The sequence below is a fragment of the Protopterus annectens genome, chromosome 15.part0 (assembly GCF_019279795.1).
Source record: "Protopterus annectens isolate FY-2018-M chromosome 15.part0, PAN1.0, whole genome shotgun sequence".
Classification (NCBI taxonomy): Eukaryota; Metazoa; Chordata; order Ceratodontiformes; family Protopteridae; genus Protopterus; species Protopterus annectens.
In genome coordinates this window covers 732372740-732398379 of record NC_056749.1, presented here as the reverse complement: position 1 = coordinate 732398379, position 25640 = coordinate 732372740, and the positions used below count along the sequence as shown (strand labels likewise).

Below are 25640 nucleotides of genomic sequence, written 5' to 3'. Positions count from 1 at the left end.
GGAATGGAATCCTCTGCATCTGAATCCTCATAGGTAGATAAGGGTATGTCCTGGTAATCACAGGGGTCAGAGTCTTCGAACTCATGGTCTGCAGAAACAAAAGGAAAATCAATTTTTTTTTGTCTTTTAGAGGGGGAAGGCTGGCTTCCCCTAATTAAAGTAATAAGGTCTTCAGCCATTCTAAGCATTTGTTTCTATGACATGGGAGCTTGAGAATGCGCTTTAGTCATCGGTTTCCTAGGCGTAGTGCAAACTCTGGGCCTGAGAAATTCGGTAGTTTTAGTCATTAACGAAGCAGTCGGTTTAATACGACCATCGGAAGGGTCTGAATACACCCTCAGAAGCCGGTGCCTGCACAGCGGGTTCGGACTCATCCAAGGTAGAGACATCCGCAGGTTCCATAGTCGAAGAAGCATCTTGCGGTATACTGGACTCCGAATGGGTCTCTGTAGAGGCCTGTGAATCTGTAGAAGTGGGTAACAGGGGCTGCGAAAGTGCCTCACTGAGTACCGGCGGACTGGAAACTAGCTTAATGGAAGCGTCGTCGGCAGTTTTGGACCTAGGCGGTCTGTCTTTATCCTTGCGTTTTTTCAGAAGATCGGTAGTCGGATGGCTTATCGAAGCCATTTTGGAATACAGAGAAGGAGAGCGAAACAATTTAGAGACAAAAATAGCCCGATGACGAACAGTTCGGGCATTGAACAAGGCACAAAACCGACAGCGAGGGACGTCGTGGTCTGGGCCTAAACAGGTGACGCCGTAAGAATGAAAACCTTTGTGAGGTATTTGCATTCCACAGGCAAGACAATTAACTTTTTCTGACATTGATTAGAGCAAGAAAAAAGGACCCCCAATGGGGTACTTAGCTTTAGAAGACTTCAGGTTTGAAACCCGAAAAATGAAAATTTCAGGTAGTGGCCAACCAGCATTTGCAAAAGTACAGTTTTGTACCTACCATAAATGTAGATGTTCGAAGATCCACATTGCTGCAGTCCTTACACTTGGGTAGTCCGCTGTCCTCGGTCGGCCCGAATATCAAAGTATAAGGCTGACATCGGTCAAGGCGCATTAGACTGACATCAGGACGTCAGGGTACAAATGCGCATGACCGACGTCATATCCTCAGTCTTTTCTTGCCCCAGATGTCAGAAGACCCTAACAAGAAAGGTCAAAAACCCAAAGACAACAAACAACCAACCAACCACCTTAGCAGTAATAATATGTACAATATATACAATATACACAATATGTACAATCCAACCCACACAACCGCCTCTAACCACAGAGGGGAAGGAGGGAGGGAATTGGACTGCAGCAATGTGGATCTTCGAACATCTACATTTATGGTAGGTACAAAACTGTACTATGTTCTTCATCTCACATTGCTGCAGTCCTTACACTTGGGTAGAATCCCAAAGCAGAGGTAAGGGAGGATGGCACAACTATAAAGAAGCAGGGGCTGCCAAAATGCCCTGTAAAATAGCAGTGGCAAAACCAGCCCTAGATTTAGAGTAAAGTGGAAGGTGATAATGCTTAGAGAAAGTATGCACTGAACTCCAGGTAGCTGCCTCCAAGATATCTTTAGTTGCCACCCCTTAAAAAGCTGTTGAAGTGGCAGTAGCCCTAGTGGAATGAGGCCTAATCCCAGCTGGAACCTCCTTGCCATGATGGGAATAACAGAAAGCAATGCAACACCCAATCCACCTAGAAATAGTTTGTTTTGACACAGGCTTGCCCTGAGAACTCAAAGCAAAAGAAACAAATAACTGCTGAGACTGCCTGAACCCTTTAGTTCTGCTCAAATAATATCGCAACTGCCTGTGTATATCCAAAGTGTGCAAAATCTTTTCCCCTTTATTTTGGGGTTTGCATAAAAGGTAGGCAAATGAATAGTTTGGTTTAAAGCCACACTAGAAACCACTTTAGGCATAAAGGAAGGATTAGTACGCAAAGATACCCTATCCTTATGGAAAATTAAGAAAGGCTCAACTGCCTAAGGGCCTGTAATTCAGAAACCCTTCTCGCAGAGGTAATGGCTAACAAAAAAGCAGTCTTCCATGATAAATATTTCAACTCAGCAGTAGCTGCAGGCTCAAAAGGTTGTAGAGTGAGTTTCTCCAACACAAAATTGAGATCCCAAGCAGGAGTAGGAGCTCTTCGTGGGGGTCTTATATTCTTTGCCCCTCTAAGGAATTGCTTAAACAAAGGATGAGAAAACAATGGTGGGTCACAATCATAGTGAGCAGAAATTGCTGCAGCATGAATCTTAATAGAAGAGAATGACAAACCTTTGTCCAGTAACTCAGTAAGATATTGAAGAGCCACACTTAAATTAGGCTTAGAAACATCAAATGCTTTTGCTGCACTCCAAAACAAAACCTCTTCCATTTATCTGCGTACACTTTCCTTGTACTAGGCCTTCTGGCCTCCAAAATAACATTCAAAACTCGCTGTGGAAGCTGAAACCCTCCAGGGTTTAAAACAGAATATGCCAGGCTGTCAGGTGAAGAGAATGAAGTTTGACATTGAGTAAATGACTGTCCTCCTGAGACAGCAGGTGTGGAATCAAAGGTAAAGGCCATGGCGGCTCCCGTACCAGACTTCTCAGTAGTGGGTACCAATGCTGTCGAGGCCAATCTGGAGCTATTAAAATCATCTTTGGTTTGTCCTGTCTGACCTTCAGAAGTACCTTTGGGAGGAGAGGCAGAGGTGGAAAGGCATACACATGAAGATTGCTCCAATTGAATGACAGAGCATCCACTTTCCAGGCTGTGGGATGAAAACATTTTGTGCAAAACTTTGGCAACTGGTAGTTTAGTGGAGAAGCGAACAGATCTATGTCTGGAGTTCCCCATGACACTGTCAATTTCTGAAAAACTTGAGGATCCAATTTCCACTCGTGGGGATCCATTATTTGTCTGCTCAACACATCTGCTAAGGAGTTCTGTGCTCCCGGCAGAAACCTTGCCTGAAGATTTAGCTGTAAACTGAGAGCAGTCTCCCACAAAATCATTGCTTGTCTGCACAGAGGATAAGAATGTGTTCCCCCTTGCTTGTTGATGTACCACATGACAGTTGTGTTGTCTGTTAGAATCAACACCTGCCCTGGAAGAAGTAAATCCTTGAAAGCTATTAATGCAAATTGGACTGCTAACATCTCCTTCAGATTGATATGTAGATGTAGAAGTCTGGCAGGCCACTTGTCTTGTATCCACTTTCCATTTAGATGAGCTCCCAAGCTTTGTCTGAGGCATCTGTCGTTAGAATCTGACTCGCCTCTGGCGGGTCACAGAGAGTCCCTTGTTTAGGTGACATTCCTGAGCCCACCACAAAAATTCCTTTTGAATGCAAGGTATTATCTGAATGACAGTGTCCATATCCTGGCAGTGCTGTGTCCATACATTTTTGAGATACCATTGTAGCTTCCTCATATGCAGTTTGGCATTGGGAAGCACCAGAATACAAGATGCCATGAACCTCAAGGCTTGAAGGACTGTCCTTGCAGTCAGCCTGGACTGATGAGACAATTGATGGAAGTAAAGAGAAAGATTCTGTTGTTTGTCCGAGGTCAAAAAGGCCATCTGGGATGCTGTATTCAGTCTCACACCCAGAAAGCACATGTCCTGAGAGGGTACTAGACTGGATTTTATTTCGTTCACAGAATACCCCAGGCATCTTAGCACTGCTATCACATAATGTAGATGATGAAGAAGTTCGTCCTTACCTTGAGCCAGAATCAGGCAATCGTCCAAATAAGGATAGATCTGTATTCCTCTTAGCCTGAAGAAAGCTATCACTGGAGCCAGAACCTTCGTGAACACTCTGGGCAGTAGATAAGCCAAAGGGCAATGCAGAGAACTGATAATGAGAAGTCCCAGCCAAAACGTAGATACTTCCTGCAACTTAGCCTGATAGGAACATGAAGGTAAGCCTCCTTGAGATCCAGAGTCACCATCCAGTGATCTTTGCCCAGCAGAGGTAAAAGCTGTTGTAACGTCAACATTTTGAACTTGGGAATGTCCAGATAAGTGTTGAGGATAGATAAATCCAAAATTGGTCTCCACGTGTTCCCCTTCTTTGGTACTAGGAACAGGTGAGAATAAAATCCTAGGCCCACTTCTGACAGAGGGACCGGTTGTATGGCCCCTATTTGGAGCAGCAGAGAAATTTGTTTGTGAGCCTCTATTCTTTGCTGAGGAGGAACGTCTGGCATGCCTTGGAAAGGAGGCAAGGTATGGAAATAAAACCTGTAACCTCGGTGTATGATATCCAATACCCATCTGTCTTGGGTAATTAAACTCCAATTTTCCTTGAAAAGTGCCAACCTTCCTCCCAAAGGTGCTGCCAGACGAGAAGGCTCTGGCAGCTGAAAAGGTAGGTCATTGGGTCTGTTTACGAAAGGACTGACCCCTACCCTCACCAGAAGACTGTGCAGGTGAACTCCCTGTTCTAGACCTGAAAGAGCCCTGAGCTCTGCCCCTACCACGTCTAGACCTACCCCTAGACTGGGAATCATAAGAAGGATACGTCCACCCCTTGGTAGGCCAATTTCTGCTAAACTTCGGAGGCTGAACCTGCAAAAAATCTTTAACAGTCTGCATAGACTTAGCCTTGTCTTCCATTTTCTTTAAGACTGCCTCAACAGGTGAACCAAACAACACATCAGATTGTAAAGGAGCATCTAAAATCCTCGTCTTAACATGTTCAGATAAATTCTGATCCCTCAGCCAGGCATGCCTGCGAAGAACTGACCCAGTGGCAGCCACCCTGGACGAGGCCTGTACAGCATCAAAACCACATTGCAAAGAATGCTTTCCCACTTGTTCAGAGACATGTACCAAATCTTGTAACTCTTTACACTCAATACCTTCCGCCAGAGCATCTACCTTAGACTTCAACTGAGAAAGTAGATAGTTTTGGTATTTCACCATGTGAAACTGGCAATTCAGAGCCCTCATAGCTAGGGTGGAAGAAGTATAGACTTTCTTTCCCCACCTATCCAAAGCCCTGGCCTCTTTATCTGGAGGAACCGGATTTTTAACAACAGAAGCCTTAACCCCCTTAGGCCCCTGACTGACAGTTTCTGGGTCCCCTAGGACTCTTAAAAAGATACTTATGAGCTTCAGGCACCCTATAGTACCTATCCGGTTTAACAGGAGCAGGAGGCAAAGAATCAGGATTAAGAGAAGCCTCTGCAAACACATCCTCCACAACATCCAGAACAGGAGGTATAGCCAAAGGCCTATGCTGGGGTAAAAACAAAAATTCCCTAAGCCTTTTCCTGTAATCAGAGAAGTCCTGACCTTCCCACTTAAAATGCTCCCTCATGGAATGAAGAGTCTCTGAAAAAGAAAAATCCTCAGGAGGAGAAGCAGAAGGAGTAGAATCATCCACATCAGAATCAGAATAAGGAGAATACTCCTGCAAGTCTTCAGCCGAAGACTCTGAAACATCTGAAGCCTGTTCAAAACTCCCCAACTCAGGTTCCACCCTAGGCCTCTTATCAGGAGGGGGCAAAGAACCTCTAATCAAAGTAATCAAATCTTCTGCCATTTTAAGCATATGCTTCTTGGGCACAGATCCTGAAGAACTAGGAGTGACCCCCAACTGAAGCTAAACCTGGCCTGCCTCTGGGGGAAGCCTTGGAAACAGAAGGAGAAGGTCTAACCACCCTAGGAAGGGAGGGGAGTACAGTAACCTGAGAAGCCCCTTCAGCCTGACCTGCCTCCTGAGAGGCCACATCCTGCAATAACAAGGTCTCCCCCTGGGACTCCAGAGAAACCTCCGGTGGAACCACCGGCTCCACCGACACCTCTAAAGAACCGGCGTCCGCACGGATGACTCATCTTGCCTGGACTTAGCTGCTTTATCCTTGCGCTTCTGCGAAGCGGCGTCGGAGCATCCGGCGGCATATTGTAATTGCACCGCTTCCGAAGACTAACCTGGCACAGTCTAACCTTCTCTTAATAGTGCGCTTATTGAATCTAGCACAAAGCGACACCCAACAACGCCGTGCTCAGGCCCTAAGCAAGGAATACACAAAGTATGATAATCTCTATGCGGTATCTGTTTCCCACAAGAAATACAGTTATTCACTTTTTCTGACATCCGGTAAACCACTGAAGCAAGAAAAAACTAAAATATTCCCCAACGGGGTACTTAGCCAACTTTGACTCGGTCTGAAACTCCGAACTCGAAAAATTTCAGAATGCCGAACGGCACTTGCAACGCTGCTTCTGCATCGGACCATGCGGCAAAAAAGACTGAGGATATGACGTCGGTCATGCGCATTTGTACCCTGACGTCCTGATGTCAGTCTAATGCGCCTTGACCAACGTCAGCCTTATACTTTGATATTCGGGCCGACCGAGGACAGCGGACTACCCAAGTGTAAGGACTGCAGCAATGTGAGATGAAGAACATCTGCTTCTGCTTCGGGCTCCCACGCGACAAGAAAAGCTGATGTAACGGCATCAGCTGCATGTTTTATACCCCTGACGTCATGGAAGAGGTGACAGCATCTGACGCAGAAATCCCAATACTCTGGTATTTGGGCTGACTGAGGGCTACCTGCAGGCAGCTAACCAAAGTGTGATGACTGCAACATTGAAGCATGAAGAACGTCAGTTTATTAAATAATCTGTTTGATATTTTAAAAAAGTGAGAAGTATGGTGTCATAGGCCAGTATGGACTTTCAGTCTACTTGCATGATAAATATATAAACTCAACTGAAGTACATAGAAAAGTAAAAATCATAAAGGTTCCTAAACAGAAAATACTGAACAATCCTTCAAAAAAAAATAAAAAATACAGACAGGATGGACACAGTCATACTATTGTGAAATGGCTGACCAAGCTCTTTTCCTGGTTACAGGTTTGCAGGTACTATAAGGATACTTCATGAAACACTGCAGTACACTTCGTATGAAATGCTACAGTACACATGATAGTTAGCTTCATAAAATACTGCAGTACACATGATCGTATGAAACACGCTGCAATACACATTCGTCAGCTTACCTCTTCCTGTTGGATCTTCTTGTCATTCTCAGCCTCAATTCTCACTCGGACAACTCCGGATTTATCTACTATTTCCTGAATGAGTTTCCCGTTTTTTCCTATTACTTTTCCTAAAAAATAAGCAATAATTTAGCCACTGTCTTACTGATCACTTTACACTGATCACATGATTTCAAATTAATGCAGTCATCTTACAAAACTAATAACTTAGCTTGAAACTGTACAGCACTGTTCAGGGTTTGCACACCTCTTCAGTAAACCTGAAAAACATAAGTTACCTCTCTTATAAGCATTTATAGCTATTGCAAATTGCAATCTGATTTTAGATGGTGCTCACACTACAGTACAAAATATTTCCCTTTAAAGCTGTACATTAAACATCCCTTCCCAATCGCTCCAGCCACCCATAACAGTACTTAATGCCTAATACTTTGGATAAAATTAACAACAATGAAAAAAGAAGTAATGTACTCGCCACAATGGTCCATCTGAGTAGTTAGAATTCATTTGTTATCAACCTACGGGATGTCAGATCCGGATCGGATCCAAGGAGGCAGTTTTACCAGCATCTGATCCAAGCTCCTCCCCTTACCCATAATAACCCTCCATCTCCTTCCCTCCCCTCAGATCGAGTTTGTTATACCACAGACATGAACCTGACCCTAAAAACTTTCACAAACATGAAAAAACAGGAGAGCCGCAAGGCACCAACTCCTGTCTGCCAAGACAGAAAGCTCCAAGAGAAGGTCGGGGGAAGGAGGGAGGGACTGTTGATGACAAATGAAGTCTAACTACTCAGATGGAACGTTATGGTGAGTACATAACTTCTTTATCTGAAGTAGTTAACTTCATTTGATCATCAACCTGCGGGACAGAGTCCCCAGCTACCAGCAAAAAAAACCCTGGGTGGCCCTCATGGAAGGATATTTTGAAGCACTGCAAAGCCAAAGGATGCTCTCCCTCTGGAAACCATGTCCAATTTATAATGCAAAATAAAAGTATGAGATGAGGACCAAGTAGCCGCTGAACAAATATCATCCAAAGACACTCTAGACCAAAAGGCAGTTGACGTAGCCATAGATCCGATAGAATGGGCATTTATCCTACTCGGAAGAGACATGATTTTGTCTTTGTAAACCTGAAGGATGCATAAGGAAATCCATCTGGCAACTGTTACCTTAGAAACCAGTTTGTCCAGAAAGGGCATAGCAAAGGACACAAACAACTGGTCAGACTTGAGATGGGTTTTTGTCCTGTGTAAGTAGAAACGTAATTGTCTATGCACGTCTAACAAATGCAATTTATATTCACCCCTGTTCTAAAAATTTGGAAAGAAGACAGGTAAGTTGATTGATTGATTGATATTTGTCTCCGAAGCCACTTTAGGTAAAAAGGAAGGATTAGTACGAAGGGAAAAATACAGTTTTGTACCTACCATAAATGTAGATGTCCGAACAGGATAGCATCTGCAGTCATAACAAATGGGTTGTCCTGTCGTCAGGCAGCCCTTCGGTCGGCCGGATTCCAAAGTCTGGGTCTGGCCTCGGCTGGTGTCGCACTTCACCAGACGTCATCTCTCCTGGTCTTCGGGTATAAAGGCATCAGCCGACGCCATTTTCCTCAGTGTTTCTTGCCCCAGATGCCAGTTGCCCTCTTGGAAAACTAAATTTTGGATAAATGCCAATGTTTCCAAAAAAAATAGTAGGCAAACACAAAAAGTAAGCATGTATGTACATATATACAAACAAATACACCATAAGAGATCCCCCCCTAGCTAGCTATTAGGAGGGTAAATACCCTAGGAGTACCACAGAGGGGAAGGAGGGTGGGTAATCCTGACTGCAGATGCTATCCTGTTCGGACATCTACATTTATGGTAGGTACAAAACTGTACTATGTCCTTCAAGGATGCATCTGCAGTCATAACAAATGGGTAGAATACCATAGCCAACCTAGGGGAGGAGGAAGAAGCATTATGGTGTAGAGAGGATCCCTTGCAAAACAGCAGTGGCAAACCCTGCTCGGGATCTAGAATATAGAGGTAAGTTATAATGCTTGGCAAATGTATGCACGGAGGTCCAAGTAGCCGCCTCAATAATGTCCTTGGTAGCCACTCCTCGTAAGAAAGCTGTGGTAGTGGCTGTAGCCCTTGTAGAGTGAGGTCTTATGTTCTGTGGAATTTGCTTTCCATGGTAGGAGTAACAGAATCTTATGCAATTTCCTATCCATTTAGAGATTGTCTGTTTGGAAATTGCTTTTCCTTCCCTTCCTGTTGCATAGGCTACTAAAAGCTGGTCAGTTTGTCTGTTACCTTTGGTTCTGTCCAGGTAGTAGCGTAACTGTCTATGTACATCCAAGGTATGCAGCAGTCTTTCCCCCCTGTTCTGTGGATTGGGAAAGAAGGTAGGTAGGTGGATTGCCTGGTTTAGAGACACTCTGGATACCACCTTAGGCATAAATGTAGGATTAGTTCTCATGGACACTCTATCTTGATGGAAGATTAGGAAGGGTTGTACTGCCATTAAGGCCTGTAGTTCCGAAACCCTTCTTGCTGAAGTAATTGCCAGTAGGAAAACAGTTTTCCATGATAGGTGTTGAAGATCTGCTGCTGCTGCTGGTTCAAATGGAGGGAGTGTCAATTTCTCTAGCACAAAGTTCAAGTCCCATGCTGGTAATGGTGGTTTCCTAGGAGGTTTTACATTCTTGATTCCTCTGAGGAACTGCCTGAGTAGAGGATGTGAAAAGACAGGGGGATCGAAGCTGTATTCTGCAGAAATAGCTGATGCATGTATCTTGATGGAGGAATAGGACAGGCCTGTATGTAGAAGCTCTGCCAAGTACTCCAGGATGTTAGCAATGTCTATCTTTGACACATCTTTTCCTCTTTCAGTACTCCAAATGACAAACCTTTTCCATTTTCCTGCATAGTTCCTTCTTGTTGAAGGCCTGCGGGCTTCAAGGATAATGTCTTTCACCCTTTGGGATAAGTCTGGATTAGTTGCTGTTATGTGATGTTCCAGGCAGTCAGTTGCAGAGTTTTTAGGTTTGGATGCATGATGTTGTAGTTGTTCTGAGTTAACATCAAAGGCATCAGGGGTAGTGTCCACGTCCTCCCCCGAGACATGCTCCTCAGCAATGGATACCAGTGTTGTCTTGGCCAATTTGGGGCTATCAGAATTATCCTTGGACGTTCCTCTTTGATTTTCAGTAGTACCTTGTGCATCAAAGGAAGAGGTGGAAATGCATATGCTGTCAGGCCTTTCCAACTGAAGGATAGAGAGTCCACCTTCCATGCTAGTGGGTGGTATGTCCTTGTGCAGAATTTCCTGAGCTGGTGATTGAGTGGGGATGCGAATAGGTCTATTTGTGGCATTCCCCATTTCTTTGTGATGGCCTTGAAGATGTCCGGGTGTAGCATCCATTCGTGAGCATCCGAGGTAGTTCTGCTTAACATGTCTGCTAGGATGTTTTCTTTTCCGTACAAATATTGCCTGTAACTGGATGTTGTAGCTCAGAGCCATATTCCAAAGGTCCAGAGTCATTCTGCATAGGGGGTATGAATGAGTGCCTCCCTGTTTGTTGATGTACCACATGACTGTGGTGTTGTCTGTCCTTATCATTAAATGGCCTTCTTTGAGGAATGGTCTGAAATTCTGGATTGCTAGTTTTACTGCCAGCATTTCTTTTTGATTTATGTGCAGGTGTAGCTGGTCTGGAGTCCATAATCCTTGTATGCATTTGTCCAGCATGTGTGCTCCCCAGCCTTGATCTGAGGCGTCCGTTGTGATGGTTTGGCTTGCTTGGATTTTGTGGAAAGGCAAGCCTGTGTTTGACTGGCATGCTTGAGCCCACCATAGGAACTCTTGCTTCAGGCATGGGATTAGTGGTATTTCGGTTTCTAAGCTGTGCCTGTGTTGAGACCATAAATTCTTTAGGTACCACTGTAGCTTTCTCATATGCAGTCTGGCATGGGGGACCATGATTATGCATGATGCCATGAAGTCCAAGGCCTGCAGTACTTTTCTTGCTGTTAGTTTGTTCTGTTTTGTTAATGCCAAGAAGTAAAGAGGGAGTTGTTCTTGTTTTTCTGCAGTTAGGAATGCCATCTGTTTTACTGTGTCCAATTCCGCACCCAAGAATGTTCTTGTTTGGGATGGTATCAGTCTTGGCTTTTTTAAATTGACTGTGTATCCCAGTGCTTGTAGTAAGCAAATGACTCTTTGTAAGTCTTTTGTCAGTTTGCTTTTGTTGTCCGCTTGTATCAGGCAGTCGTCCAGGTATGGATAAATTTGGATTCCCTGTAACCTGCAATGAGCGATTACTGATGCCAGGCATTTTGTGAATACTCTGGGCGCAGTAGATAAGCCAAAGGGCAATGCTGAGAATTGATAATGCTCTGATCCTGCAAGAAATCTGAGGTATCTTCTGCAATTTGGTCGTATGGGGACGTGCAGGTATGCCTCCTTGAGATCTAGAGTTACCAGCCAAAACTCCTTGCCCAGCATGGGAAGAAGTTGCTGAAGGGTCAGCATTTTGAATTTTGGGACAATGATGAATGTGTTTAAGGCGGACAGGTCGAGAATAGGTCTCCAACTTTTCTCTTTTCTTGGTACTAGGAAGAGTCTGGAGTAGAATCCTTTGCCCTGTTCTGTTAGTGGTACTCTTTCCACAGCTCTCATCTTTGTTAATTGAGCTATCTGTTTTTTGATTTGGGGGTAGGTTTGGCATTCCTCTTTTCACTGGTAAGGTGTGGAAGTGAAACCTGTAGCCTTGGTCTATGGTCTGCAAAATCCACTTGTCTTTTGTGATATAGTGCCAATTTTTTGAAAATAAGGCTAACTTCCCGCCTAAAGGTGCTGTTATTTGTTCCCTGGTAGGCGGTGTCAGAGCCAAGTCACTGTGATTGTCCTGGTCTAGTGGCAGTGGTTGTGTCTGTGCCTCGCTGGTTATTGCCTTGCCACTGGCGTCCTCTGTAGGTACCTCCTCTGGATTGATTTCTGCCTCTGGCACGTCTATTCCTGCCTCTTTGAGATTTTGAGGAGTCTGGAAAGGACCAATTTTTGGAAGGCCAGTTCCTGCTAAACCTTGGGGGCTGAACCTGTAAGAAATCCTTAACTGTTTGTACAGATTTTGCCTTCTCTTCCATTTTCTTCATTACTTGTTGAGCAGGAGTACCAAATAGACTGGCCTTATCCATAGGAGCATCTAACAGCTTTGCTTTAACATGATCCGGCAAGACCTGTTCTTTCAACCATGCATGCCTTCTTATAACAGTGCCAGTCATGGCTGATCTAAATGAAGCCTCCAGTGCATCATAGCCACATTTTAAAGAATGGTTACTAACCTGCTGAATGTTATTCACCATTTCTAAAACATATTTCTTATCTAAGGAGTCATCAGAGGACAATTTCTTAGTTAACTGATCAAGCATAAACTCTTGGTATTGGATCATATGAAACTGACAGTTCAAAGCTCTAGCGGAGAGAGTAGCAGAGGTGTAAACTTTTTTCCCCCATCTCTCTAAGGACCTGGATTCCCTTTCAGAAGGGAGAGGGTTTTTTGCTGAGGTCGAAGCTACTACCTTAGGCCCCTGGGAGATAGTCTCAGGATCTGCAAGTGGGGCTTTGTATAGGTGGTGATGAGTGTCTGGTACCCTGTAAAACCTATCTGGTTTGGCAGGGGCTGGAGGTAAGGTATCAGGAGCAGTGCAAACATCATTAAATGCATCATCCACAACAGGCAGAACTGGAGGTATAGCTAAGGGCCTATGTTGTGGTAAGTGTAGAAAGGCCCTAAGCCTTTTTCTTGAATCTGAGAAATCTTGTCCCTGCCATTGGAATTGTTCTCTCATGGCATGTAAGGTTTCCCCGAAGGAAAATTCCTCTGGAGGAGAGGCAGATGGAATAGATTCTTCAGCATCGGAATCTTCATAAGTAGAAAAAGGAGCCTCTGGATGGTCTGTAATGTCTGAGTCATCCGAAGAATCATCAGAGGACACTGGCTCTGGGGGCTCTGCTCTAGGTCTCTTTTCTGGAGGCTGAGAGGCCCTGTCTGGGTGAGATTGGGATCCCCTAATTAAAGAGATGAGATCCTCTGCCAAAGTAAGCAGTTGTGCACTGGAACTGGGCCTGTGCGAGGGGGGCTTAACAGGCACTGATTTAGCAGTTTTGGCTGCTTTAGCCCTGGCAAAGGCCTTAATAGACATGGCTGCTGGAGGCCTAGCAGCACCACGTGCTGGGGTAGAGACATCCAAAGGGATGGTGTCTGATAATTCAATAGGAACCACATTAGTAGGCAAAACTTCAGAGGCCGATTCAACTAGGGTAGCAGGGGCCTCGGTAGTAGTCATGGATTCGGCTGAAGATTGACCCGTTTGCTCGGTTTCGGCCGAAACCGAGACACTCGCGGTTTACTTAACTGTGGTTTCGGCCGAAACCCCGGACCGCGAGTGTCGGTCTTTTTCTTTGCGTTTTTTAACAATTTGAGTAGTCGGAGGATCCAACGGCATAATGTACGCAAAATCTGAGCCGAAAAACTGTTCAGCAAACTCCGACCGACGCCTAAGCGTTCGTCGGTTGAAGGAAGCACAGGCTAAACAGGCTGCTACGTTGTGGTCTGGGCCTAAACAAGGTAGGCAGTACGAGTGGAAATCCTTATGAGGTATTTGTTTCCCACAAGTTAAACAATTATTTACTTTTTCTGACATCGGCTGAGGCAAGAAAGTGTCCCCAACGGGGTACTTAGCTTTTAGAAGTCTTCGAAGTAGTATTCGGTAGTAGTAATCTCTGGATCTGACCGACCGGCACTTGCGAACAGCTTCTGCTTCGGGCGCCACGTGGCAAGAAAGACTGAGGAAAATGGCGTCGGCTGATGCCTTTATACCCAAAGACCAGGAGAGATGACGTTGGGTGAAGTGCGACACCAGCCGAGGCCAGACCCAGACTTTGGAATCCAGCCGACCGAAGGGCTGCCTGACGACAGGACAACCCATTTGTTATGACTGCAGATGCATCCTTGAAGGACATCCCTGTCTTTATGAAAAATCATATATGGAGGCTTTACAGATAATGCTTGAAGTTCCAGTATTCTCCTAGCTGAGGTAATAGCCACTAAAAAGGTGGTTTTCCATGATAAAAATTTCAGGTCCACAGAAGCAGCAGACTCAAAAGGGCAGAGCAACCAAGGCCTGTAATCAGGGGTCGTAGAAGAAAGGTACCTTCAATAAACATTCTGCAAAGTCTGGAGGAAGCTAAGGAAGCCGTATTCTCACTTACATGAAAATTAGAAATGGCTGCCAGTTGAACTTTTACTGTAGATGAGCTGGCACCTGAAAAATTAATTTTAATTGTGCCACAGCACTGTGCTGTTACTCTGATGCTTACTGTGATGGATTTGAAGTCTTCTTAAGACACTCAGTCTTGTTGGTTGGATTCTGATGAAATCAAAGTCTGGTTATAGTTGCATTCACAGTCTGTTGCATACAGAAACTTGCAGAATATACACTGATGAGAGAATATATTTTGCAGCACCTGTCTTTAAGAGCAGTAACCAATAACTTTTATAATAAACCACACGTACGTCTGTTACAGCTTCAGAAAATGTTCTACTTTACTTCTACTTTACTTCTCATATAGTACAGATGATGTGAGAGATATAACATTTACCTCAGGACAAAATGTGTCCCTAGCATTACCCCTAACATAACTGGATTTAATACAGATTTTATATATTTTTTTTAGTTAAACACACACCCTTCTTGGTTTTGGAAAGATACTGACTTGGTGACGCAAATGCTGACACATCTGTTCTTATGCAAATGCTGATAAGTAAACTGTCTTCAAGGAAACGCCTTGTGGATTAGAAAAGCATATTTTTAAACTTTCTTCGAAAAACATGTCCTGTTGTCAGTTCTTTAAAGAAAGCAAATTACATTCTTGTCATGTCTGTAAGAAGTCAGCTTTTTTGATGTGTGTGTAATACACTCATAAGCAAGTTCCTTATTTTTTTAAGCCACAGTCATTTAGTATAGATGCTAATCACATATTACTTAACTCTGTTTCTGCATTTAAGCAAGCTTTATTTTATACTTATGTTGCATATTTGTAGCAAAGTTACATTCAACCTTAATATCTTGTTGAGCATAATTTTACAATTCTCTCTTTTTATTTTTTATAGAAAACACATTAAGAAGCACAAGTCAAAGTGCAATTTTACATTATTTATATTTGCTGCTGTCTGCCTGTTATTTTTGTGCATTGTATAAAAAGAAAATACATGCATGTCAGTCTTGTGACTTTAAATCTTTATACAAGCATGTCAGTGTTGTGACTTTAAATGTTTACTCTTATTAACTATTTTTATTTAATTTTTATACACTAGTTTGACTATGCTATGAGAATGGCAGTCATATGCTCTACTTTACTGTAGTACTGATAAATATCTTGCTTTAATTGAATGGAAGTTTTAAACATTTGAGAATTATTTGTATTTTACCATCCTACCATGTATGCTTAACCATTTTCAAAACAAACATATTATAAAATATATCTCTTTTGTACATATCAGCTGTAGTGTCCTACTCTTTCCCAATGTATGTAGGAAGTCAGTCTCTGTCAGTTCAGCTAATCTATTTTCTTCATCTTTTAACTGCTGTTTAAGAGTTTCCTCATGGTCTGCCTGATATTTCTCAGGACCCTGTTCTGGTGAATCTGAAACTCCTATGCACTTTTGAAAAAATGTTTGTGTAACTTGTCTAAACTTCCTGAACTCATTGCGTCTGTCTCTTAGATGTTTATTACATTCTTTTGTAACAAAATGTACTAGAGGTCCTGTCAGTAACTGATTTGACTCCTGTTGTAACTCTGAGGTAAACCTTTTACATGTGGTGACAGGACATAACTGTTTAACATCTGAATCACACAATAAACATTTGTCATACTCCACATGGTTTTTTTTGAGATACCAGCCAAATATTGTAATACATTTGCATAATGCCTTACTATCAACCTGCCATAATGTTTTACATTTACTAATGTGCTGTGTATACCAACATTGCAATTTACTAAAGCTTGGTTTACATTTGCCTGAATTATGTCTGAAAATATCCATACTGTCTAATAACATCCAAACGGTCTAATAGCATCCATACTAAAAAATGTGACGTAAAAAAAAAGTCTTACCAGTTAGCAAGAAAACAGGTGATCAGGCTGTTATAGCTGATGGCTGGAAATTTTTCAAAGTCACTCGAGAAGCTGGTGAAGCACAACAGGCAGCGGACTGCTGTGTAAGTAGATATCCACCTTTTCTTGGAGAATTTATGACACTGCGACTTGAACTTCAGTCTCATTCCGGAGGTAGATGTCTAAAAAACTTTACTACTGCAAGTTGCATAAACTGGAATACTTCTGTTTAGGATTTACACATATGTACAAATGTTAGTTACTGCAATTTGACTGAAGTGACCCTCTGCAGGGCTTACCATCACTTTCTCTGTTCGAATGCAGGTATTAGGTTCAAATGCAGGCTAGCTTGCCATTGAAAAAATATATTTTATTTGTGCCAAAAGCACTGTGCTGTTACTCTGATGCTTACTGTAATGGATTTGAAGTCTTCTTAAGACACTCAGTCTTGCTGGCTGGATTCTGCTGAAATCAAAGTCTGGTTATAGTTGCATTCACAGTCTGTTGCATACAGAAAAACTTGCAGAATATACACTGATGAGAGAATATACTTTGCAGCACCTGTCTTTAAGAGCAGTAACCAATAACTTTTATAATAAACCACACGTACTTCTGTTACAGCTTCAGAAAATGTTCGACTTTACTTCTCATATAGTACAGATGATGTGAGAGATACAACATTTACCTCAGGACAAAATGTGTCCCTACCATTACCCCTAACGTTTATTAATACAGACTTTATATATTTTTTTAGTTAAACACACACCCTCTTGGTTTTGGAAAGATACTGCCTTGATGATGCAAATGCTGACACATCTGTTCTTGTGCAAATCCTGATAAGTAAGCTGTCTTCAAGGAAACGCCTTGTGGATTAGGAAAGCATATTTTTAAAACTTTCTTAGAAAAACATGTCCTGTTGTCAGTTCTTTAAAGAAAGCAAATTACATTCTTGTCACGTCTGTAAGAAGTCAGCTTTCTTGGTGTGTGTGTAATACACTCATAAGCAAGTTCCTTATTTTTTTAAGCCACAGTCATTTAGTATAGATGCTAATCACATATTACTAAACTCTGTTTCTGCATTTAAGCAAGTTTTATTTTATACTTATGTTGCATATTTGTAGCAAAGTTACATTCAACCTTAATATCTTGTTGAGCATAATCTTACAGCACCATGCTGGAAAATGTATGCCAAAAACTCAAGGACTGGTGGAATAGGAGCTGTAAATGGACCCATGTTCCTCTAAGAAGCCCAGATAGAAAAACGCTTTCATTTGCTATGGTAAATTTTTCTGGTGGACGATTTATGAGGTGCCACCAGAATAGACTTAACCGGTGAAGACAATCTGAGAGTCCTAGCAATCAGGGAACCTGGAGCAGTCAAGCCATGTGCTTCAGACTGCCCAGGTCTGGATGAAGGCCCCTTGAAGGATGCGAGAGGAGATCCGGTATGGGATCCAGAATCCGAGGAGGAACTACGAGATGAGACCAAAGACAGGGAAACCAGATTTGGTGAGGCCAGAATGGGGCAATGAGGATAATTCTCCTCCTCAATCATCAAACCTTCTGTAGAAATTTTGTCATGAGAAGCAAAGGTGGATAAGCATAAAGAAGACTGGGAGGCCAAGTATAGACCAGGGCGTCCCTGGGGGATTCTCCCTGTGGGGGAATCAGAGCGAAGAACTCACTGCACTTCGCGTTGGAAGGTGATGCAAAGACATCGCAGCAAGGCTGACTCCACACAAGGAAGATCCACTAAGCTACTGAAGGATTCAGAGACCACTCGATAGGCATTAGAATAGTCCTGCTCAGTTTGTCCGCCAGAACACTGGACCAACCTGGGATGTGCGTTGCTACCAGAAAATGGCTGGTGGAGATTACCCATTCCCACACTCTCATGGTCTCAAGACAAAGGGGGTAGGACCTGGTTCCCCCCTGTTTGCTGATGTACCAGACCACTGACATATTGTCTGTCTGAATAGCAATCAGTCCCAGAGGGAGAAAGGCATGAAGGGCCTGCAACGCTAATGAGACTGCCCTCATCTCTAGCACATTGATATGCAGTTTGGTCTCATTCGGGGACCACGTGCCTTGGACTGTCCTGCCCGAACAATGCCCCCACCACCCTAGTTGGGAGGTGTCCGTGGTCACCGTGGCTTGGGGAGGGGCTGCAAGAAACGGGCATCCCTCTAGAAGTTCTGGGGAAAGTATCCACCATAAGCGAGACCTCCTGCATGCATTGCTTATGTGAAAAGGATGCGTCAAAGGCAGGTCTAAAAGGGACCACTGGACCGCTAAATTCCACTGTAGGATTCTCATATGCAAACGTGCACAGCGGAGAAGAGTAATGGTGGCTGCCATGGAACCCAAGACTCTCAAAACCGCCTCAGCTGGTGGAGGGTGAGACTGTAGGATCACAAATATATGAAGTCGTAGATTCCGGACCCTTTCTGGAGTTAAGAAGGCCTTGGATAGGGATGTATCGATTCTCGCTCCTACATAGTCCAAAACCTGAACCGGGTCTAGAGAAGATTTGGCTATGTTGATTGCAATGCCCAGCAAGTCTGACAATTTCAGGAAAAAATCCCTGGCCTGACAAAGTAGATGCCTGGTGGGAGCGGCAAGGAGCCAATCGTCCAGGTACGGATATAGACCTGTATCCCCTGAAGCCTCAGGTGGGGCCGCTAGTACTGCCATGACCTTGGTGAACACCCTGGGGGCTGTGGTGAGACTTAAGGGTAGGGCTCAGAATTGATAGTGATTGGCCCCTAGCTGAAAGCGGAAGAACCTCCTGGAGCGTCTGTGCATTTTGATGCGATAGTACGCATCCTGGTGATCTATGGAGCACATCTAGTCATTTTGCTACAGGTAAGGCAGGATGGATTGCAGAGTGACCATCCGGAACCTCTCTTTGGCAACTGACAGGTTTAGTGTAGAAAGGTCCAGAATGGGCCATAGGTCCCCTGTCTTTTTTGGCACCAAAAAGAACCTGGAATAGATGCCTGACCAGGACTGATCTCGGAGGACAGGGTGAATGACTCGTTTCCTTATCAGCTTTCTGATTTCTAAGGCTGCTGCCTCCCCTTTGCACGGGTGGTATGTCCAGGAGGTATTTTGGTGGAATGGGAGGGGTTAGAAAGTGAAGTGTATAACCTCTACATATTATCTGTAGCACCCAACGGTCTGATAATATGGACTCCCAAGCTATCAGGTGCATTGAGAGATGACCCCCGATTGCCTCCAGAGCAGAGCAGTTGGGCAACCCCTCAGGGCTACTGTGCGGGTCTGTCCGAGAATGGTTCTCGAAACCCAAAATTTCTCGGACCCCCCCCCCCCGCCTCTGGGCCGTCTGTCCTGACCCCCTCTGCCTCTGGGGGAAGGTGAGTCCCGAGTTTCACGGGAATACTGAGACTTCCGGAACCACATCTTCTTTTGTCCCCTCTGATTCCTAGAAAAGGATCTTTGGGGGTTAGAGAAGTGGATTCCAATGGCAGACAGTGTCTTCCCGTCCTTCTCACTCTGGACTAATGTTTCACAAACTGTCTTTCCAAACAATGAAGAACAATCATAAGGGGCATTCGCAAAAGATGCCTTAAAGGGTTCCGTGAAATGACTAAGCCTGAGCCAGGTGTGTCGCCTCTTGACAAAGCCGGACCTGGCCGTCCTTGCTGCTCCTTCAGTGGCATATGACAGGAGGTGCATGGACGTATTTGTAACCGCTTTGAGAGTAGCCATTCTCACTGAGACTGTACGTTTATCCTCCAGAGACATGGACTCTGGGGGCTACTCAGTGAACTCTTTGACTAGGTCTCGCTATAGTCTTGTAACACGGGACAAATAGTTCAGCTCCCTTATAGAAAATGTGGCTAAAGCATATGTCCGCTTTCCCAAGTGATCAATCGCCCTGGACTCGGTTGGGGGGATGGACCGTAGAATTTTCCTGGGCCAGTTCTTTCTTTGTGGAAGCCGCTACCACCATGGCGTCCACAGAGGACCCCTTGTTCCAGCTCGGTCTGTCTACTGGAGGGCTCAAGATCTAATTGGGGCACCTGGGAATTGGCTCCACAGTGTCCGGCTCCTTCCATGCCCTGGTGGTAATGAGGTCCACCAAGGGATCCGAAAGGGGGGACACCAAAGAGGTAGATGGGCCTATGCCGAAGGCCTCCAGGAACACCGACTCGTCCAAGGAAGGTTTGGGGGCAGACCAACCCACCCGCTGGCACAGGATTTCCATGATGTCTCCCCCTTCCTCCAAGTCAGTATCCTCAGTGAGGGACTTCAGGGAGAATAGTCCAGGTGCCTCCTTCTGCACGTTCGCTTGCAAAGGGATCTCTTCGGTGGGGCTCTCCAGTTCGCAAACTACTGGAGGTTCCTCAAGGGAAATGGTCTGGGGCACCTCGAGCACGGGCTGTCACTGCATGGGCAAAATGGCAGAAGACACACCCAGAGGCGAGGGAGTCGGGGTGGAAACCGATGAAATAGTCAGGGGCCTCGATCCTATGGAGAGAACCCTCTCCACCACATCGAACACCGAGGGAGAGTGAGCCTCCTGAAGAACTGATAAAGAGATTGCTCTCCCTGGATCCATTGCGAGGATCAGAGCCGAGCCCGACACAGCCAAGATGCCGAGGGGCAGGCCTTGACCAGACAGTGTCGGCGCCAACGGGGAAAGGCTCAACTCCTCAAATCAGACGCCCAGGCTCTGTCTCAAAGAACCTCTCGGTCCAAGCCAGTCGGATCTGACGTGCTCAAGGCAATGGCCGGAGTCGACGTACCTGGTACTATCGGCACCGGTCCCCTGACTCCGGGACCTCTTGGTTCCAAGAACTCCGATACTGAGGGCTGGATCAGAAAAGGAGATATCGAGACAAAGAAGGGAAGCAAGCCTCCCCCTCCGGAGGGAGAGGGGGCTGGCAAGACCCCCATATGAATCTGGGTGCGAATAAACCTTAGCATCATCTTGTCCATGTCTGCTTCAGATAAACTACGGGTGGACCTCGATGAGGCCACCAATGCCAGCCGGGAGGGACAGGTGGACCTCGATGAGGCCACCAATGCCAGCCGGGAGGGTCGGTGTATGGAGACCCTAGAAGGAGGCCTAATCTCCTCCAGCTCCGGTGAGAATCTAGGCAATCGGAGCAGAGGGAAAGCTGGCCTAGAAAAAACTGTCTGTTTGGGGAAGGACCCATCAGATCCAAACGGTCCAGGGATCTCTTCCTCCCCTTGTCTCAATCCTTCTGTCTCTGTTTCACTCTTTCTTAGATTCCCTAGCCACAGGCCTTTGTTTGGGAGGTTGAGTCCTGGCCTGTGAGGGAGAGACGACCATGGTTGAAGTAGACGGTGCAGTCACAGCCGTGACTGCAACAGAAGAAGAAGAAGAGGCAGCCACCTCTGTCACAGACAGAAGTCCCTTAAGGATCAATTTAGCCTTACGATCCTTAAGAGCCCTGGGGTTAAACCCCGCACAAATGAAGCAGTCAGAAGATAAATGGGGCTGCCCCTAGACACACAACACAGAGTGTGGCCATCCACAGGGGACAACTTATGGCCACACACTGTGGATTTCCTAACGATCAGCTTAGCCTGCTGATCAGCCATTTCCAACACCACACGAAAGTATAACCTAGCAAGGTTGAACTGGCTTACCCAGCCCCAACACACACACACACACACACACACACACACACACACACACACACACACACACACTCGGAAGGTAGAGGTAGGAAGACAAGGCCTAAACTACCTAACAAGACACAATAACTTTTTTTTTTGAACGCGATGCAAAACAAACGAGGGTAGGGAAGGTAAGGGACAGTAGGAAGCCTACCTACACTAACACAATGCCAAAAACACCCACAAAAACTTGAAGAAATTCACCTACCATGCCTGCAGCTCTAGACCACGCTGCTTGGCAAAGCCGCGGCAAACGAGATCTGAGGGAAGGAAGGAGATGGAGGGGTATTATGGGTAAGGGGAAAAGCTTGGAGCTTGGATCAGATGCTGGTAAAACTGCTGTCTCGGATCCAATCCGGATCCAGGTTGATGATCAAATGAAGTTAACTACTTCGGATCTTAAATTCATGCTCATACATCTCTCCATCCCTTTCAGATACAGCTCTGGCATCCAGCAACACACCAGCAACATTCTACTACTACAAATCATATTTGTTTTATTTACTACATGGAAATCGGGCAAGTGGCCTGAACCGACGACTCTTTTTAGCCACAACCCGAATGTATAGAAACAAAAACAAACATGAATATTCAAGAAGCAAACAATACATAAAGAACAGATGCAAAATCAAATGTTTTTCAAAGGGCCTTGGGCTCTAACGAACAGCAGACACAGGGTTAACAGTAAAACACAACTGTTTATAACATCTACAGTATATACATAAATTTCATCATTTCAGAAAACAAGCTGACCAACATTTAGGATAACAAGCAGGGAAAGACCAACAAGCTGCTAGACTTCAACATTTCAAGGCGAGCTATTATGCTGTTTGACAACAAACTTTAATAAAAAAAAAGCTGATGCAGGGTTCAGATCCAGTGAATTGATAATTTAAAGAGGGGGACTGGAATACCTATTTAGCAGTGATCTTACAGAAAGAAGGAAATAAATGGTGACACGTTAACCATTGTCTTTAAGGCACTTGCACTTAGTTTTCTTGTGCAAATGTTCAGAGAAGGTCTTTTTGAACTGTATGAGAGATTCCATACCCCTTAATTCAAGTGGGAGTCTGTTCCTTAATGCCAGGTCTAATCGGGAGAGGGCACATTTTCAGTAGCTGTTCTATACAGAGGCCTACATAATGCAATACTGTTTGCCAGTGTACTTCTTACGGAGTAAGGTAATTTCTGTCCCACAGGTATGCAATAGTTACAGTTTAGTACTTTGTGAATAAGAGCACTTAGGAGGTAAGGTGACCTTTCGGTGACTGGAAGTCATTTTACATGTTATAGATGGTTTCAAAGGTGAGATCTGCTATCTGCAAGGAGGGCAAATCTGCAAATCTCATTTTCTGTGATCTGAACTCTTTGGAAATTTGGTGTGTGAATAAAAGGTAATAATTTCTGGCTAGGGAACAGTGGGCTGAAGGGGAGAGTAAATGAGAGATTCTATAGCAGAGTTTACGTTGAGTTAGTACTGTCTTAGTTACTTTGTCTAAACGATTTGGGAAAAGGATAAAGATTACGTTCAAGAACTGGAAATCTGTAATTAAAACACGAGTGGAATGATGATGATGACGTAATCAGTGATAATAAGAGGTAGATGAGGGAGTTGTAAAGAGCATAAGGTTAGTCTTTTTTGGTTAATGAGAAGGCAACAAGTCAGCGCATTTGCATCGCTTAGGGAAATACTGCTGCAGTGTGTTCTGGAGATCAAGGGGGCATGTGCTATCTGTTAATAGAAGGATGGCATTTGCATACAGTATGAAAGTACTGGAGGCATCGACTATCAAACTTAAAACCTAGTGGCCTTCGAAGAAGCTTGACAGTCATAACCTCATGTTGATATCTTTCCACACATCTACAAACACAAACATAATGCACATACATGTTTAAGTGAATAGCATAACTGTATTACTATCAAACGTCCAAAATGCTGAATTACAAAACAATTTTAACAGCAGAAAATACAAAAAAAAATTTCACCCCCAATACTCACAACTTTATATATCCCCAGTGCACGACAATTTTCCAGCTAAAACACAACATTCAACAAAATAGGAATGAAACAAATATCTAAAAATTCCAGCTTCACAGAAAGCACAGTTTGACAAAATGACCTAACCTATACATTTGTTTTTTTTTTTTCTTTTTAATCATCTTTAAATCACAATCATTAAACATAGACATGCACAAATTAACAGAAACACAGCACAGTGACATTTTTCATGAATGTCATGCAGTATACATAGGCTTTCAATAATTACTCACTCTACATATATAAACTGTCAGATTTCAGCCCTCAATTAAACCTCACAAACCTCCTCCTTCTGAACATTATTCTGCATGTACTGTACCCATAATTTCTACTTATTTCTATGTAACTGTAAATGTACTAAAGTAGAATTTAAGTTTTCTGTGATAGACCAAGTCTCAAATTATGAGACAAGATGGGATGCTGGAGATGGCAAACTGGAAAGAATACTGTTAGCAAGTGAGACAATACAGTTACAGATTCAGGTATGAATGACAGAGAAAGTACAGTTTTGTACCTACCATAAATGTAGATGTTCGAGTGCTCATACAGCTGCAGTCATTACAGATGGGTTATCCTGCCGTCAGGCGGGTCCTCGGTCGGCCGAATTCCAAAGTCTAGGTCCGGCGTCGGTTGTCGTCGCTTCCTCCCTGACGTCAGTGCGGCAGGGGTATAAAAGAGGCAGCCGACGCCATCTTCTTCAGTTTTTCTTGCCCCAGATGTCAGGTGCCCCCAGAAGGAAGGCAAAACATAAATTTATGTAATCATGCAATATAGAATAATCAAAAAACATTAGTTGCAAGAAAATACACCATAAAAGAATACCCCAAATAGGTTGTATGAGAAGGTGTTTGTCATAAGGCCTGTCCTAAGAGGGGACGGAGGGGGGGTAACCTGGACTGCAGCTGTATGAGCACTCGAACATCTACATTTATGGTAGGTACAAAACTGTACTATGTTCATCGTGTATACAGTTGCAGTCATTACAGATGGGAAGAATCCCAAAGCTAAGTAGGGGTGGCAGGCACTAAGTGGAACTAGGAGGAGCAAGGATGCCCTGCAAGACTGCTGTAGCAAATCCTGCTCTAGATTTAGAGTATAGTGGAAGGTGATAGTGCTTGGAGAAAGTGTGCACTGAACTCCAAGTGGCTGCTACCAAGATGTCCTTGGTAGGGACCCCCCTGAGGAAAGCTGCAGAGGTAGCTGTGGCCCTGGTGGAGTGGGATCTGATGCATGTAGGCACAGTTTTTCCATGAAATGAGTAACAAAAGCGTATGCAGTGGGCTATCCATTTTGAGATTGTCTGTTTGGAAATAGCCTTTCCTTGAGCACCTGTAGCATAGGACACAAAGAGTTGCTCGGATTTCCTGAATGGCTTTGTCCTGTCCAAATAATAACGAAGTTGTCTGTGAATTTCCAAGGAATGTAGTAGTCTTCCCCTTTGTTTTGTGGATTAGGATAAAAGGTAGGTAAGTGGATAGTCTGATTCAAAGCTACACTGGATACTACCCTTTGGCATAAAGGTAGGGTTGGTTCGTAAGGAAACTCTGTCCTGATGGAAAATGATGAAAGGTTGCACAGCCATGAGGGCCTGTAGCTCTGAAACCCTGTGTACTGAAGTGATAGCCAGAAGGAAGGCTGTTTTCCATGACAAGTATTGTAGTTCTGTTGAAGAAGCTGGCTCGAAGGGAGGAAGCGTCAGCTTTTCCAATACGAAGTTGAGGTCCCAAGC

At 44.2% G+C, this 25640-nt stretch overlaps 1 protein-coding gene across 2 annotated transcripts in view; it reads right to left on the bottom strand.

Annotated features, from left to right (window-relative positions):
* FMR1 (FMRP translational regulator 1) overlaps positions 1 to 25640 on the bottom strand; it is a 2052104-nt gene that overhangs the window by 704911 nt on the left and 1321553 nt on the right. For both annotated transcript variants that reach the window (XM_044057587.1, XM_044057588.1), the window contains one exon: positions 7022 to 7131. In XM_044057587.1, the coding sequence (XP_043913522.1) occupies positions 7022 to 7131 (110 nt within the window). The remainder of the gene's footprint in view (positions 1 to 7021; positions 7132 to 25640) is intronic.